This window comes from Monodelphis domestica, chromosome 4 (assembly GCF_027887165.1).
Source record: "Monodelphis domestica isolate mMonDom1 chromosome 4, mMonDom1.pri, whole genome shotgun sequence".
Classification (NCBI taxonomy): Eukaryota; Metazoa; Chordata; class Mammalia; order Didelphimorphia; family Didelphidae; genus Monodelphis; species Monodelphis domestica.
Genome location: NC_077230.1, coordinates 391,801,529 through 391,815,016, shown reverse-complemented (window position 1 = coordinate 391,815,016; position 13,488 = coordinate 391,801,529). Strand labels below are relative to the sequence as shown.

At 46.0% G+C, this 13,488-nt stretch overlaps 1 protein-coding gene across 1 annotated transcript in view; it reads left to right on the top strand.

Annotated features, from left to right (window-relative positions):
• Nucleotides 1-13,488, top strand: part of ARHGEF10L (Rho guanine nucleotide exchange factor 10 like) — a 177,411-nt gene that overhangs the window by 66,707 nt on the left and 97,216 nt on the right. The window contains exons 7-12 of the mRNA XM_056826195.1: nt 1,571-1,811; nt 2,641-2,718; nt 3,367-3,546; nt 5,118-5,234; nt 6,442-6,534; nt 10,204-10,377. Coding sequence (XP_056682173.1) covers nt 1,571-1,811; nt 2,641-2,718; nt 3,367-3,546; nt 5,118-5,234; nt 6,442-6,534; nt 10,204-10,377 — 883 coding nt within the window. The remainder of the gene's footprint in view (nt 1-1,570; nt 1,812-2,640; nt 2,719-3,366; nt 3,547-5,117; nt 5,235-6,441; nt 6,535-10,203; nt 10,378-13,488) is intronic.

Genomic DNA, 13,488 nt, shown 5'->3' with positions numbered 1-13,488 from the left:
TTTCAGATCAGCAACTGATTTGCAAATCAGCCACTTAGATCTCTGATCTCTTTAGCGACTTACTCACAGTCATCTAGCCAATAAGCATTAAAAACAATAGACTTTATTGATATCTTTTGGTTTTATATCACCTAAATGTCCTTTATATCCCTCCCTTTCCACCTCTTAGAGGATGCTTTCATATAGCAAAGAATTAAAAAAGGAAAAAACTAGAAAAAAAAACCTGCAAACTTAATCAATACACTGAAAAAAGCTGACCAGGTATGTTTCCCATCTGTGGGCTCCCCACTTCTTCCAAGGAGTTTGAGGAGCTATATTCTCCTTAAGCCTCAACTTTGGCTTAGAATTGATATTGAATATTGATTCCAAGGGAGAAGAGTAATAAGGACTAGGCATTTGGGTAAATGACTTGCCCACAGTCACACAGCTAGTCACACAGAGGCCAGATTTGAATGCAAAGACCTTCTGTCTCCATGCCTCCACCTAGCTACTCCCATAACCTCTTTCTTTCTTTCTTTCTTTCTTTTTTTCTTTCTTTCTTTCTTTCTTTCTTTCTTTCTTTCTTTCTTTCTTTCTTTCTTTCTTTCTTTCTTTCTTTCTTTCTTTCTTTCTTTCTTTCTTTCTTTCTTTCTTTCTTTCTTTCTTTCTTTCTTTCTTTCTTTCTTTCTTTCTTTCTTTCTTTCTTTCTTTCTTTCTTTCTTTCTTTCTTTCTTAAATTTAAACTCTTATCTTCTGTCTTAGAATCAATATTGTGAATTGGTTCTAAGGCAGAAGAGTGGTAAGGGCTAGGCAATGGGGGGTTAAGTGACTTGCCCAGGGTCATACAGCTAGGACGTGTCAGAAGTCAGTTTTGAACCCAGGACCTCCTGTCTCTGAACCTGTCTCTCAATCCACTGAACAACCCACCTGCCCCCACAACATATGTTTCTTACATATAAGCAGACCATTGTGTTAGGTCCTAAGGGGCAGAGACCTTCCTCTATGCAGATGCCTCAATATCTTCCATCCCAATTGCTAGAAGGGGGAGAAATAACAGTTAACCAAGTTCTTAGGATCATTGATATAAAGGAACTTAGAATGTGTCTGGTTCTTTCTCCTCATTTTGACAGAGGAGGAAACTGAGTCCACAGTGAAGAGAAATATAGGGAAAATGATTTACTGAAGGTCACCCTGGGAGTTAGATAATGGCAAGGCTGAGATTCGAACCTGTGTCCTCCAGAGGACTTTCCCATCTCACAGTTCCTCATTAAGTTAAGACTGCTTGAAGAGGACTCATCATTTTGGTCAGCAGACTTGCCTGAGTTGTGCCCTTAATATTTTAACATTATTCCTCACCTTTGATATCCCAAAGAAGTTTTGACTCTTTCTAGAAAACAAATGTATTCGTCAATAATTTTATTGATCCATCAATCAACTTTTTATTAGGTGCCTAATATATGTTGGGCACTGTGCTAAGTGCTGAATCCAGAAGGAAATAAAAGACAGACCCTGCCCTCAAGGAGTGCTCAGTCTCATTGAAATGCTCAGCTTCAGCAGACAGAATGGCAGTCTAGAACTTTGGTGGGGAAAGGTGGAACAGCTCCTTAATCTTGGGACATCCCTTAGGACTATTTGAGTCCTGGTCCTATTGCCAGCTAGGGGAGAGGGCTGAGGCATCCTTGAGTTCCTGGGTCTGGAGATTCAGTTTCTGGCTTGTTTTTCCAGGTGACTCAGAGGAAGAAGACATGGGCTTCCTAGAAGTCACCGTTTCGGACATCAAGCACCCTGCTCCGGAACTGGGCCCCATGCCTGATGGCCTTTCCCCTCAACAGGTCTGTGGGGAGAAGGTGGATGCATGTTTATCTGGGACATCCAGAAAGGAAAGCAGTGTTGGTGGAGAAAGTTCTCTCTCCTTATTTGTTAGGTCCCGAGAAGCAGAGGCTTCCCTCTCTGGAGATGTCTTAACATCTCCTGTCCCAGTTGTGTGGCTCATCAGTTAACCAAGGAAGGAAGGAAGGAAGGAAGGGAGGGAGGGAGGAAGAGAGGGAGGGAGGGAGGGAGGAAGGAAGGAAGGAAGGAAGGAAGGAGGGAGAAAGAGAGGGAGGGAGGAGTGAGGAAGAGAGGAAGGAAGGGAGGGAGGGAGGAAGGAAGGAAGGAAGGGAGGGAGGGAGGAAGAGAGGGAGGAAGGGAGGAAGGAAGGGAGGGCGGGGAGGGAGGGAGGAAGCAAGGAAGGAAGGAAGGAATATCTGAAATCCTTCCTTCCTTCCTCCCTCCCTCCTTCCTTCCTTCCTTCCTTCCTTCCTTCCTTCCTTCCTTCCTTCCTTCCTTCCTTCCTTCCTTCCTTCCATCTTAGAATCAATACTGTGTATTTGTTCAAAGGCAGAAGACTGATAAGGGGTAGACAATTAAGGTTAAGTGACTTGCCCAGGGTCACACATCTAGGAAATATCTGAGGTCAGATTTGAACCTAGGACCTTCAGTCTCTAGATCTGGCTCTCAATCTGCTGAGCTACTCAGTTGCCCTCAAGAAGCCATATTTCCTAGGAGAAACAAGACCAAACTTGGAGTCAGACCTGGGTTCAGTTCCCACCTCTGTTGCCTATAGAGACTGGCTACATGGTGGGGACATTGACTCACTGATTGTTTCTTTGGCCTTCACAGGTGGTGAGACGTCACATCTTACGGTCCATTGTACAGAGTGAAGGGAGTTATGTAGAGTCTCTGAAACGGATCATTCAGGTATAACCCGTGGGGAATTAGAGAGCTTAATAAGGCTTTCTAAGTCTCCATGAGCATCTTTTAATCACTCTAATTCAATTGAACATTTATGAAGCAACTGTACTATGAGCAAAGCCCTATGACTGACCTTGGGTCATGCACACGTAGAAAAGACTTTTTATGGGTGGTACCCAGGTGCAGTTGGCTAGGAATTTAGAGGCATTGTGGACATGCAAGGACAATGGAAGAGGCCAAAGCAAAACTGAATGGATCTGCGATTCCACTGATAAGGGAAACTCTTATTACTCTAGATCAGCCACTGTTCTGTAGCTTTAGTCTCAGAGTCATTTGGGGCAGTGAGAAATTAAGTGACTTTCTGAGGCTTGGAAAGCCAGTATACGTCAGAAGCTGTCCGTCTGCTTTTGATGATGCTGTCCTGCCTCATTGGCTCACTTATTCTTTCTGAAATCCCAAAGTGGTTGTGTCTGTTCTAGGAGTATGTGGGAAGGGTGTCCATATAGATTGGGACTGCAGGTAGAAATAGCTCTATTTAGGAATAAGACCCCAGTCCCTGGTCCGGCAAGGGAGTGGGCATCCCTGTGTGGGGATCTGGGCTTGGTTTTCATCCAGAGTAGTCGCCCAGTTCTAACTACCACCACATTCTGACAGGATTACCGGAACCCTCTGATGGAGATGGAGCCCAAGGTGCTGAGTGTCCGCAAATGCCAAGTGGTCTTCTTTCGCCTTAAGGAAATTCTGCAGTGCCACTCCATGTTTCAGATCGCCCTGTCGTCCCGTGTGGCTGAGTGGGACACAACGGAGAAAATTGGTGACCTTTTTGTGGCTTCGGTGAGTGGAGGCTGGGCCACAGGATCCCTCTTTCCCTCTCCAGGACCTCGTCTCTTCTCCCTCCATCAAAAGAGAAGGCACAGCTTTTGGAAGGGAACCTAGGAACCAGATGGCCTGATCGGGATTTAATCGGGCAGCAACAGAGTAGTAAGAGCACTGGGCTGGATGTTATTTATATGTATGTATTTGTAAAAATGTTATATGTTATATTCATCTATCAAGCAGTGTATTATAGTTTTTGTATCCTTTTGTATCATTACTAATATTTACATAGTACTTTAAGTTATTATTATTGCATGGTCTGACAATATGTCCTAAGAGTCCTCCCAGCTCTGACAGTCTCTGTTCTAAGGTCTCTCCCAGCTCTGACACTCTCTGTTCTAAGGTCTCTCCCAGCTCTGACATTCTCTGTTCTAAGCTCTCTCCCAGCTCTGACATTCTCTGTTCTAAGCTCTCTCCCAGCTCTGACATTCTCTCTTCTAAGATCTCTCCCAGCTCTGACATTCTCTCTTCTAAGATCTCTCCCAGCTCTGACATTCTCTGTTCTAAGCTCTCTCCCAGCTCTGACATTCTCTGTTCTAAGGTCTCTCCCAGCTCTGACATTCTCTGTTCTAAGCTCTCTCCCAGCTCTGACGTTCTCTGCTCTAAGGTCTCTCCCAGCTCTGATGTTCTCTGTTCTAAGATCTCTCCCAGCTCTGACATTCTCTGTTCTAAGCTCTCTCCCAGCTCTGACCTTCTCTGTTCTAAGGTCTCTCCCAGCTCTGACATTCTCTCTTCTAAGATCTCTCCCAGCTCTGAAGTTCTCTGTTCTAAGATCTCTCCCAGCTCTGACATTCTCTGTTCTAAGCTTTCTCCCAGCTCTGACATTCTCTGTTCTAAGGTCTCTCCCAGCTCTGACATTCTCTGTCTAAGCCCCCTTCCAGCTCTGACATTCTGTGTTCCTATGAAATGTCCCCAAGGTATTCCTGTCTCTTGTATAAGAGGCTCAGGCATGGGGATGGAAGTGTCCCCTCCAAAAATTCTCATTTCTACCCTTCTCTGCCCTGACCATGGCAGTGTGCAGAGTGTATTGAAATATCAGACACACTTGACCCTGGCAGTTTGGTCCTTTCCATTGTGGCCCCATTGCTGTAGGAACTTGTTTTCTGTGAAGCAACAGCCTGGGACAAAAGCAGTGTAAGGAGGATTTTCTCCACTTTATAGACCAAGACACTAAGGCCCAGAGAATTTCATGACTTGTGTAGAGTCACACAGTGATCCCAGGAAACTGGCATTCTGAGGAGCCCTGGTTCTATGTGCCAGCTGCTCCCCGGACTTCTGCCTTCGGACTGAGGAGATTTGTACTTTCTAGTTCGGGTCATCCCTCTTAAACCACCAGTCTCAGGGTCTTCCTGAGAATTAGAGAGGAAACTGAAGGAGAAAGGGAAGAGTGTTAGACTTAGAGTGAAGGATCTTTTGGTGTATAATCTGTTTCTAGTCCTTGCAAATGTTCCCTAGTCTTTCTCAGCTGTGACTTTCTAATCTGTGAAATGGGCATAACAATTCTTGTTCTGTCTCCTTTTTGTTTCCAGTTCTCTAAATCCATGGTCTTGGATGTGTACAGTGATTATGTCAACAACTTCACCACTGCCATGTCCATCATTAAGAAGGCCTGTCTCACCAAGCCAGCCTTCCTGGAGTTTCTCAAGGTCAGTCATGGGATGAGTTAGGTATCTTGGTGGGAAGGGGTAGGTCACTTACTTAGCAGAGACTCCAGACTTGGCTCTACTTTCTGCTTGTCATTTTGGTGAAAGATTCCCCCTTCTCTGATTTTAGTGAGCCTCCTGTAAGATGGGAAGATCTGGTTTGAAGGGGCTATAAGGGTTAATAGAAAACCAACTTCTTTGTAGGTCCTTGGTAGGTAAGACTGAATAGGACATCAGAAAGTGTAAAGACCCATATTCTGTGCTCTCCCAGCTCTGCTATTTTGAGTTTCAAGATCCTTTCCACTTTCTCTATTCTAAGGGTCCCCCCAGATCTGACATTCTCTGTTTTAAGGTCTCTCCCAGCTCTGACATTCTGTGTTCCAAGGTCCCTCTCAGCTCTGACATTCTCAGTTCTAAGCTCTCTCCCAGCTCTCACATTCCCTGTTCTAAGGTCCCTCCCAGCTCTGACATTCTCTGTTCTAAGGTCTCTCCCAGCTCTGACATTCTTTGTTCTAAGGTCTCTCCCAGCTCTGACATTCTCTGTTCTAAGGTCTCTCCCAGCTCTGACATTCTCTGTTCTAAGGTCTCTCCCAGCTCTGACATTCTCTGTTCTAAGGTCTCCCAGCTCTGACATTCTGACATTCTGTGTTCTAAGGTCTCTCCCAGCTCTGACATTCTGTGTTCTAAGGTCTCTCCCAGCTCTGACATTCTCTGTTCTAAGGTCTCTCCCAGCTCTGACAGTCTCTGTTCTAAGGTCTCTCCCAGCTCTGACATTCTCTGTTCTAAGGGTCTCCCCAGCTCTGACATTCTTTGTTCTATGGCTCCTCAGGCTCCAACATTCTATGTTCTGAGGTTCTTTCTAGGTCCAGATTATTTAACATGGGAAAGGGTACTCACCACTCTAGCTTCACCTTCCTATCAAACAGATCTGACCCTCCCCTTATCATCTTTTACATTCCTTTTAAGGTAGCCCATTGTTCTTGAACTTTATAAAATGAGATTCCCAGGCTATCTCAGGGGCTTGAGTTGAGTACCAGTAGCTTGTGGAAGGACAGATTTTCTAGATCTAGAACCCAGAGAGTCCTCATTGCTCCTCACTGCCTCCGGCAGGCACCGGTGACCAGGTGGATCTAGGATTGGGAGAGGGCAGCTCAACCCTGGGGGCAAAGGGGACACATACTGGAGAATGACTGAAGTTTTTCTCTTCCAGAGGCGGCAGGTGAGCAGCTCAGATCGCGTCACACTCTATGGGCTCATGGTGAAGCCCATCCAGCGGTTTCCTCAGTTTATCCTTCTGCTTCAGGTATGGCTCCATCCCAGAGTCAGGTGCCAGCTGGCATAACATGGGGGACAGCGCCCTGGGCTAGGATGCTGGGGGCTTCACAGATGGGTGTTCCAGAGCCAGCCACCTCTCCACTCTGCTTCATTTTCCTTCTCTAAACAGGATCTGATCCTCCCTTTAGCACCTTTTGCATTCATTCCCAAGGTAGCATATGTAGGTTATATAGTGACTCTGGGACATATTCACTGAATAAATGATAGAAAAGTAATTTATTTAGCACTTAAAAACTAAGTATGGGAGATACAAGGAAAAACAGTAAGGTAGTCCATGCTCTCAAGCAGCTCACACTCTTCTTTGGGGAAAACAACCCTATAAAAGAAAGTGCAGCTACTGGACAGATAGGAATTCCTGGAGAGCCTCAGTGTGTCAGCAGTAGGGCAAATGTCAAGGTCCTTGAAGGGCTCTTAGCTTCTATAAAAAGTCAGAGGAGTTCTGGGAGCACTGAGGCACGATCGATGGTAAGACCATCTCTCCAGGACAAAGAGAGTTGGTCATTAATTCTCATCTCAAGCTATGTGAGCAGTCAAGCCCCTGTGGGTTCTGAGCATCCTGGGGCCAAGAGATGGAGTAATGGTGCACGAGGGAGACTCAGTGAGAATAAAATGAGAAGAGCTCGACATTTAGCAGGATTTTAATTGTTTAGTCTTGACCAGAAGAAAGCCTGGATAATAGTGTGTCATCCTGGCTGATGCTCCTTTGATAATCCTAAGACCTATCTCTCCAATTGTGCTTCGTTAGAGCCTTTCAATTTAATGTATGAAACATTTATTGAGTGTCTGCTCTGTGCCAAGCCCTGGGGATATAAAGCCAATAAGGAAATGGTTCTGGTCCTTGAGGAGCTTCTATTCTACTGGAGTGGAGGGGCACGACTTGTACTTGGAGAAATCCTGTTCACCATTTTTGGATGAAAGCCTAGAGATTGTGCTTATGGAATCTGCAGAAGACACAAAGCTGGCACAATAGTGAAGGAGTTGGGCTAGAAGAGTGGGATGATTCTAATGTGAAATTAAATAGGGATCAACGGAAAATCCTACCCTAGGGTTAGAGGCACGGGCAGAGATGTTTATATAAGAGCTGGAGGTCTTTGTGGAATGAGAGCTTTGTATGAGTCAGTGGTGTTATGTGGCTCTCAGAAAAGCTAATTGGGGGGCAGGTAGGTAGTTCAATAGATAAGAGAGCCAGACCTGGAGACAGGAGATCCTGAGTTCAAATCTGACCTCAGATACTTTCTAGAGGTGTGATTGGGCAAATCACTTAACCCCCAATACCTAGCCCTTCTCTTTTGCCCTGGAACCAATACTTAGTATTGATTCTGAGATAGAAGATAAAGTTTTTTTTTTTTTTTAAGAAAAGCTAATTAGGCTACTCTGAGAGTAGCTCAGAGCAACTCTAGGTGTAACCATAGATTGAGTGCTGGGCTTTGAAGTCAGGAAAACTCATCTTCATGAGTTCAAATCTAGCCTCAGACACAGACTAGCTCTGTGACCTTGAGCAAGTCACTTAATCCTGTTTGCCTCAGTTTCTTCAACTGTAAAAATGAGCTATGGAAGGAAATGACAAACCACACCAGTATGTTTGTCAAGAAACCCCCAAATAGGGTTTATGGAGAGACCAACACAGCTATGACTGAATGACAACAAAGATGTCAGCATAGGATCCAGGTGGTGTGAGATGATAGAGATGGGGACTTCATTGGTACAGAGTGCAAGTCAGCGCCTCCTCTGACATGTGGTCTTAGAGCATTGCCCATAGCAGAGAGAGGTAGTCCAGGGTCACACAACTGGTGTGTCTCAGAGGCCAGAATTATACGCAGGTTGACTTGGCATCAAGCCTAGCTCTTTATCCATTGTGCCAGACTACTTGCTCCCCAAGTGACGTGATGGCCCTGCTGGACTCATGTCTGAAGACTTGTGCCTTTCATTTCTGAGAATCATGTTTGACAGATAGTCCCGAGGAGGTAGGGGACCATGACAGGGAGGGGACTGGACACCATGCCTTATGAGAGATGAGGATAGTTAGCTTCAAGGAAAGAAGATTTAGCGGGGACACAAGAGCTCTATGAAAGCCTTTTAGGTAGGAAGAGGCATTGCTCTCTTTCTGCTTGGCCCCAGAGGGCCAGAATAGAAGCAAGGGGCAGAGGTGACAAGCAGGGAAACATAGATCAGCCCAAGGCAAGGGAAGAACTTGACTCTGACGGCTGTCCCCTCTGAGTAGCTAGAGATTGCCTCCTCACTGGAGGCCTTCAGATGTGGACTAGATGTTTCCCGAATTGTTTTAAAGGGGATTTCTGCCGTGTTTTCTATGGCTCTTTGGGAGCTTCAGTTCCAGGCTGGATCATGGAGCTGCTGGCTTGGTCTAGCATTGCCCCTAACAAGGTGGCCCTTGACCTCTTTTGGCCTGGGACAGTTCCGTGGTGTACATATCACTCACATACACAGACATATAAATGACTTGGGTACAGATCGTTTCCTCCTGTAGCATGTAAGCTTCTTGATGGCAGGGATGTCTTGGTTTTATCTTTGAATCCTCAGCTCCTGGCTATTTAGTTAGCACATGGCAGGTACTAAATGAATCTCAGCTGAATTGAAATGAATGCAATTTCACTCTCCCCTTGGGTCAGGGTGGGAAGGTGACTGCTGAGTAGGAGACTGCAGAATGGGAGATGGGCTTGCCAATAGCCCACATCTGCTGCCTGTTCTCAGACTAGCCTGGTAGAGAGGCGGTTGGCCAATCCTGACACACCCAGTACTAATCCCCGAGTTTTCCTGGGCACTTTGGGGCATGGCTTTGGGAAGAGAGTGAGGCAGGAGTGGACTTCATTCCCCTGAAGGAGTCAGCCTGTGACCTGGATTTGGCCTTGGCATTGCCCTACTCTGTGTCAGGGGCTGTGCAAGTCCTGGAGATACAGAAATGGCACTCAAACTCATTAATCCCTATCCTTTAGGGACCATGTGGGGCCAGAGAAGCAAAGTCTTGGTCTGACACAGGAAGCTTTTAAGAGTTGTGAGGCAAGTTTGTGTGGGGAGGGAGAAAGAGAAAGGGTGAGACAGAGAGGGACATAGTAAGAAGGAGGGAGAGAAAAGAGGGAAGAAGGGAGATAGAGAAGAAAGGAGGAAAGGGAAGAAGGGAGAGAAAAAGGGAGAGGGAGAGAGGAGGGAGTGGGGAGAGAAAGATAAGAGTGAAAAAGAGAAAGAAGGGGAGAGATAGGGAGAGAGAGAGGGAGAGATAGAGGGAGAAGTGAGAGAGCAAGAGAAGGAGGAGAGGGGAGAGAGAATGGAGAGAGGGAGAGGGAGGAGAGAGGAGAAAGAGGGAGAGAGAGGAGAGAGAAGGAAAGAGGGAGGGAGGGAGGGAGATAGAGATAGTGAGACAGAGGGAGAGAGAGGGGAGAGAGACTGGAGAGAGGGAGAGGGAGAGAAATTGGAGAGAGAGGGGGGGAGAGGAGAGAAAAGAGGGAGAGAGAAAGGGGGGAGGAAGAGAGAGGGAGGGAGGGAAGGGGGGGAGAGAGAGAGAGATTGAGGGGAGAGGGAGAGAAGGCAAGGAAGAGAGAGGAGAGGGGCCTGAGAATTAAATCAGGCAGTACTAACCATGTGTCATGTGTCTGAAGCTGGTCTTCTCCTTTTGCCCTCTTAGGACATGCTGAAGAACACCTCCAAAGGCCACCCGGACAGGTTGTCTCTCCAGTTGGCCCTCACAGAGTTGGAGACACTGGCTGAGAAACTGAATGAGCAGAAGCGGCTGGCTGACCAGATGGCTGAGATCCAGCAGCTGACCAAGAGTGTGAGTGACCGCAGCAGCCTCAACAAGGTGAGGGGAGACTTTGGCTAGCTCTTTGGAGAGACCTCGGACTAGGGAGGTGCGGGTAGGGAGAAAGCCTGAAAGTAGGTTCTAGCCTTAGCCGTGATGAAGGTCACCACTCTTTCCTGGTACAAGTCCCTTGCCCTATTGATGCTTCAGTGTCCTAATAATATAGTAAGAGAATAGAAAAAGCACCACCTGGGAGCTGGGTTCAAATTCCACCTGTGATGTATGACCTTGGCAAATCCCTCAGTGTTTCAGAGCCTCAGTTTCTTCTTCTGTAAAATGGGTTGATTAGATCACATGACTTCTAGTCCTACATTTATGATTCCCTGATCCCCAAAGCCTTCCTTTGCTGCCTTATTTTGACTCAGACATGACCCCTGATCTCCTTGGCTTTGTTACAGACAAACCATGGCAGACTGTGCTTGCAGTCTGAGGTCCAGTCTAGTGGGACTTGGTTACTAGGATGATAAACTTTTTTTCATCCAAGTAATTAATTCAGGAAGATTCTGTTGCAGTGGGGACAAAAGCTGCCTACTGGATCCATGTATCAGAGGACCCTGGTTTAGATTCTGCTTCTGCTTGTTACTCCTTATGTGACCTGGACAGGAGTCTTTGGTCCTCAGTTTCCTCATCTGTAAAATGAGGCTGTTAACTCCAACTCAGCGACCCATGATTTTATGATTCTTCAAAGACAGAGGGCAGTGGTTGGCTCCCTGTGGTCCGGGGGCCAAATCTATTCTTAGCTCCCGTGGACGGTACAGAAAACAGACTGGGGTCTGACTGACCCTCAGACTAGTTTGCTGAGTCTGGATGTAAAGTAATGGCCATGCATGGACATCAATGTGGTTGCATCCATTTGGAGAGCTCCCATGAATCAATCCTGGAAGTTCTGAGGTAGAATGCTTCCCTTCTTCACCTCACAGGACCCATGGGAGAAAGGTATCCCATAAACTCCAAAGTGGCATAGAAATCAGTGCTATTGTTGATCCTCTTGGATAGACAAAAGGAATGGCCCCTTCCAGGACAAGACTTTCCACAAGGTGGCAATGTTCTTTCATTCCTGTCTTTAGGAGGGGATGGGAGGGGGAGAGGAAGGCTGTGTAGACCCTCATCTCCCCCTGCCTTCAGCCCTCTCTGGTTTGAGAGAGGATCAGAAGCCATAGATGCTTGGAGTGCAAGGGCACGCTCTTCATCTCTTCATCCTCCTGCCCCCAGCCAGGGTCTCCTTTGTTAATAAATAATCCTGGCACCATCCTAATATTCAATGATTTTTGCTATCTGGAATGTCTCTGGTTTGTTTCATTTAATTTCTTTTTTTAAAAACTCTTACCTTCCATCTTAGAATCAGTATTTTATGTTGGTTTTAAGGCAGAAGAGCATTAAGGGCTAGGCATTTGGGGTTAGATGACTTGCCCAGGGTCACACAGGAATTGTCCAACGTCAAATTTGAACCCAGGACCTCCATCTCTAGGCCCAGCTCTCAAACCAATGAGCCACCCAGCTGCCCCCATCGTTGGTTAATTTCGTTGGCACTGCTGCTGGGCAAGACCTTCTCCAGCCCTTAGTAGTGAATATTTCTATAGTTCTTCAAGGGTTGCAAACCATTTTAGAAATATCTCATTTGGTCCTTAAAACAACCTTGGGAGGTGGGTGCTACAATTATCCCCCATTTTACAGGCGAGGAAACTGAGGTAGACAGAAGTTAAATGACTTGATCCATGGTCACACAGCTAGTTTGAGATCAGAAAGACCTAGTGGGTGTAGTGAGAAAGATTATTCTGTCTATGCACACATGCCCACATAAATACTTGCACAATACATATTATATATTTGTGTATTGCTTCTCTTAATGGTCTTTTGAGGGACTTATATTTTGGGGGTTCCCATGGCTTGGCACTGTGCTCAGCACATAATAATGTAAAAATATTATGATATTTAATAAATTCTTGGTGATTATCTTGGTTTTAAAGTCATGAAATTTGAGTTCAAATCCTACATAGACCACTTATTTCTGGTGTGGCTTTTTTTTTTTAACCCATCCCTTCCATTTTAGCATCAATTTTGAGTATTGGTTCCAAGACAGAAGAGAGGTAAAGGCTAGGCTGTTGGGGTTAAGTGACTTGCCCAGGGTCACACAGCTAGTAAGTATCTGAGGTCAGATTTGAACCCAGGACCACCAACTCTCCATGCACTGAGCCATCTAACTAGCCCCTCCTGGTATGACTAAATAAGTCATCTAACCTCTATAGAGTTATTTTCTCATAACTCCCCTTCTATCTCTGAATTCTTTGACATTGGCCTTTGGGACTGGTTAGAGTTTGCTCCAGATGGGAGACTCTTCAGCTGGTTTTCTCCTCAAAGCAACTACTGGATCCTCCTTTTCCAGACAGGAAATGTTGCCGTCAGAAAGATGCCAGCTCAGCATTTGCCCATCTATTTCTGAGGCAACAAGGTAGCTCAGTAGATGGAGAGCCAGGCCTAGAGCTGGGAGATCCTAGGTTCAAATCTGGCCTCAGACACTTCCCAGCTGTGTGACCCTGGGCAAGTCACTTCACCCCCATTGCCTAACCCTTACCACTCTTCTGCCTTGGAACTGATTCACAGTCTTCAGACACTTCCTAGCTGTGTGACCCTGGGCAAGTCACTTGACCCCCATTTTCTTGCTCTTACCACTCTTCTGCCTTGGAACCAACCCATAGAATTGATTCTAAGATGGAAGGTAAGGGTTTAACAAGGACAAAAAAAGAATTTCTGTTCTTTGGGGGATTGCCACCGACTTATTCTGTCCATTACCGGTTTGGGGAAATGAAACTGGGTGTAGCTGAAAACAGAAACAAATGGACTGTTTCACAATGTGCCCCTTCAGGACCCCTTAGAGGAATGTTTGTGAAATATCCTGTTTTAATTTGGGGATTTTTTTCCACTGGGGAACAGCACAGGGGTAACGGGTGGATGCCAAGAACCAGGGCATAGTACATAGAAAGAGCACGACACTTTGAATAATGAAACCCAATTCCATGCTCAGCTTTGGCTTAGTATCCGTGCTACCATAACCGAGTCTCTGAAGCCCCAGTTGTTTCATCTGTAAAATGGGAGTGAGAATTCTTGCACTAA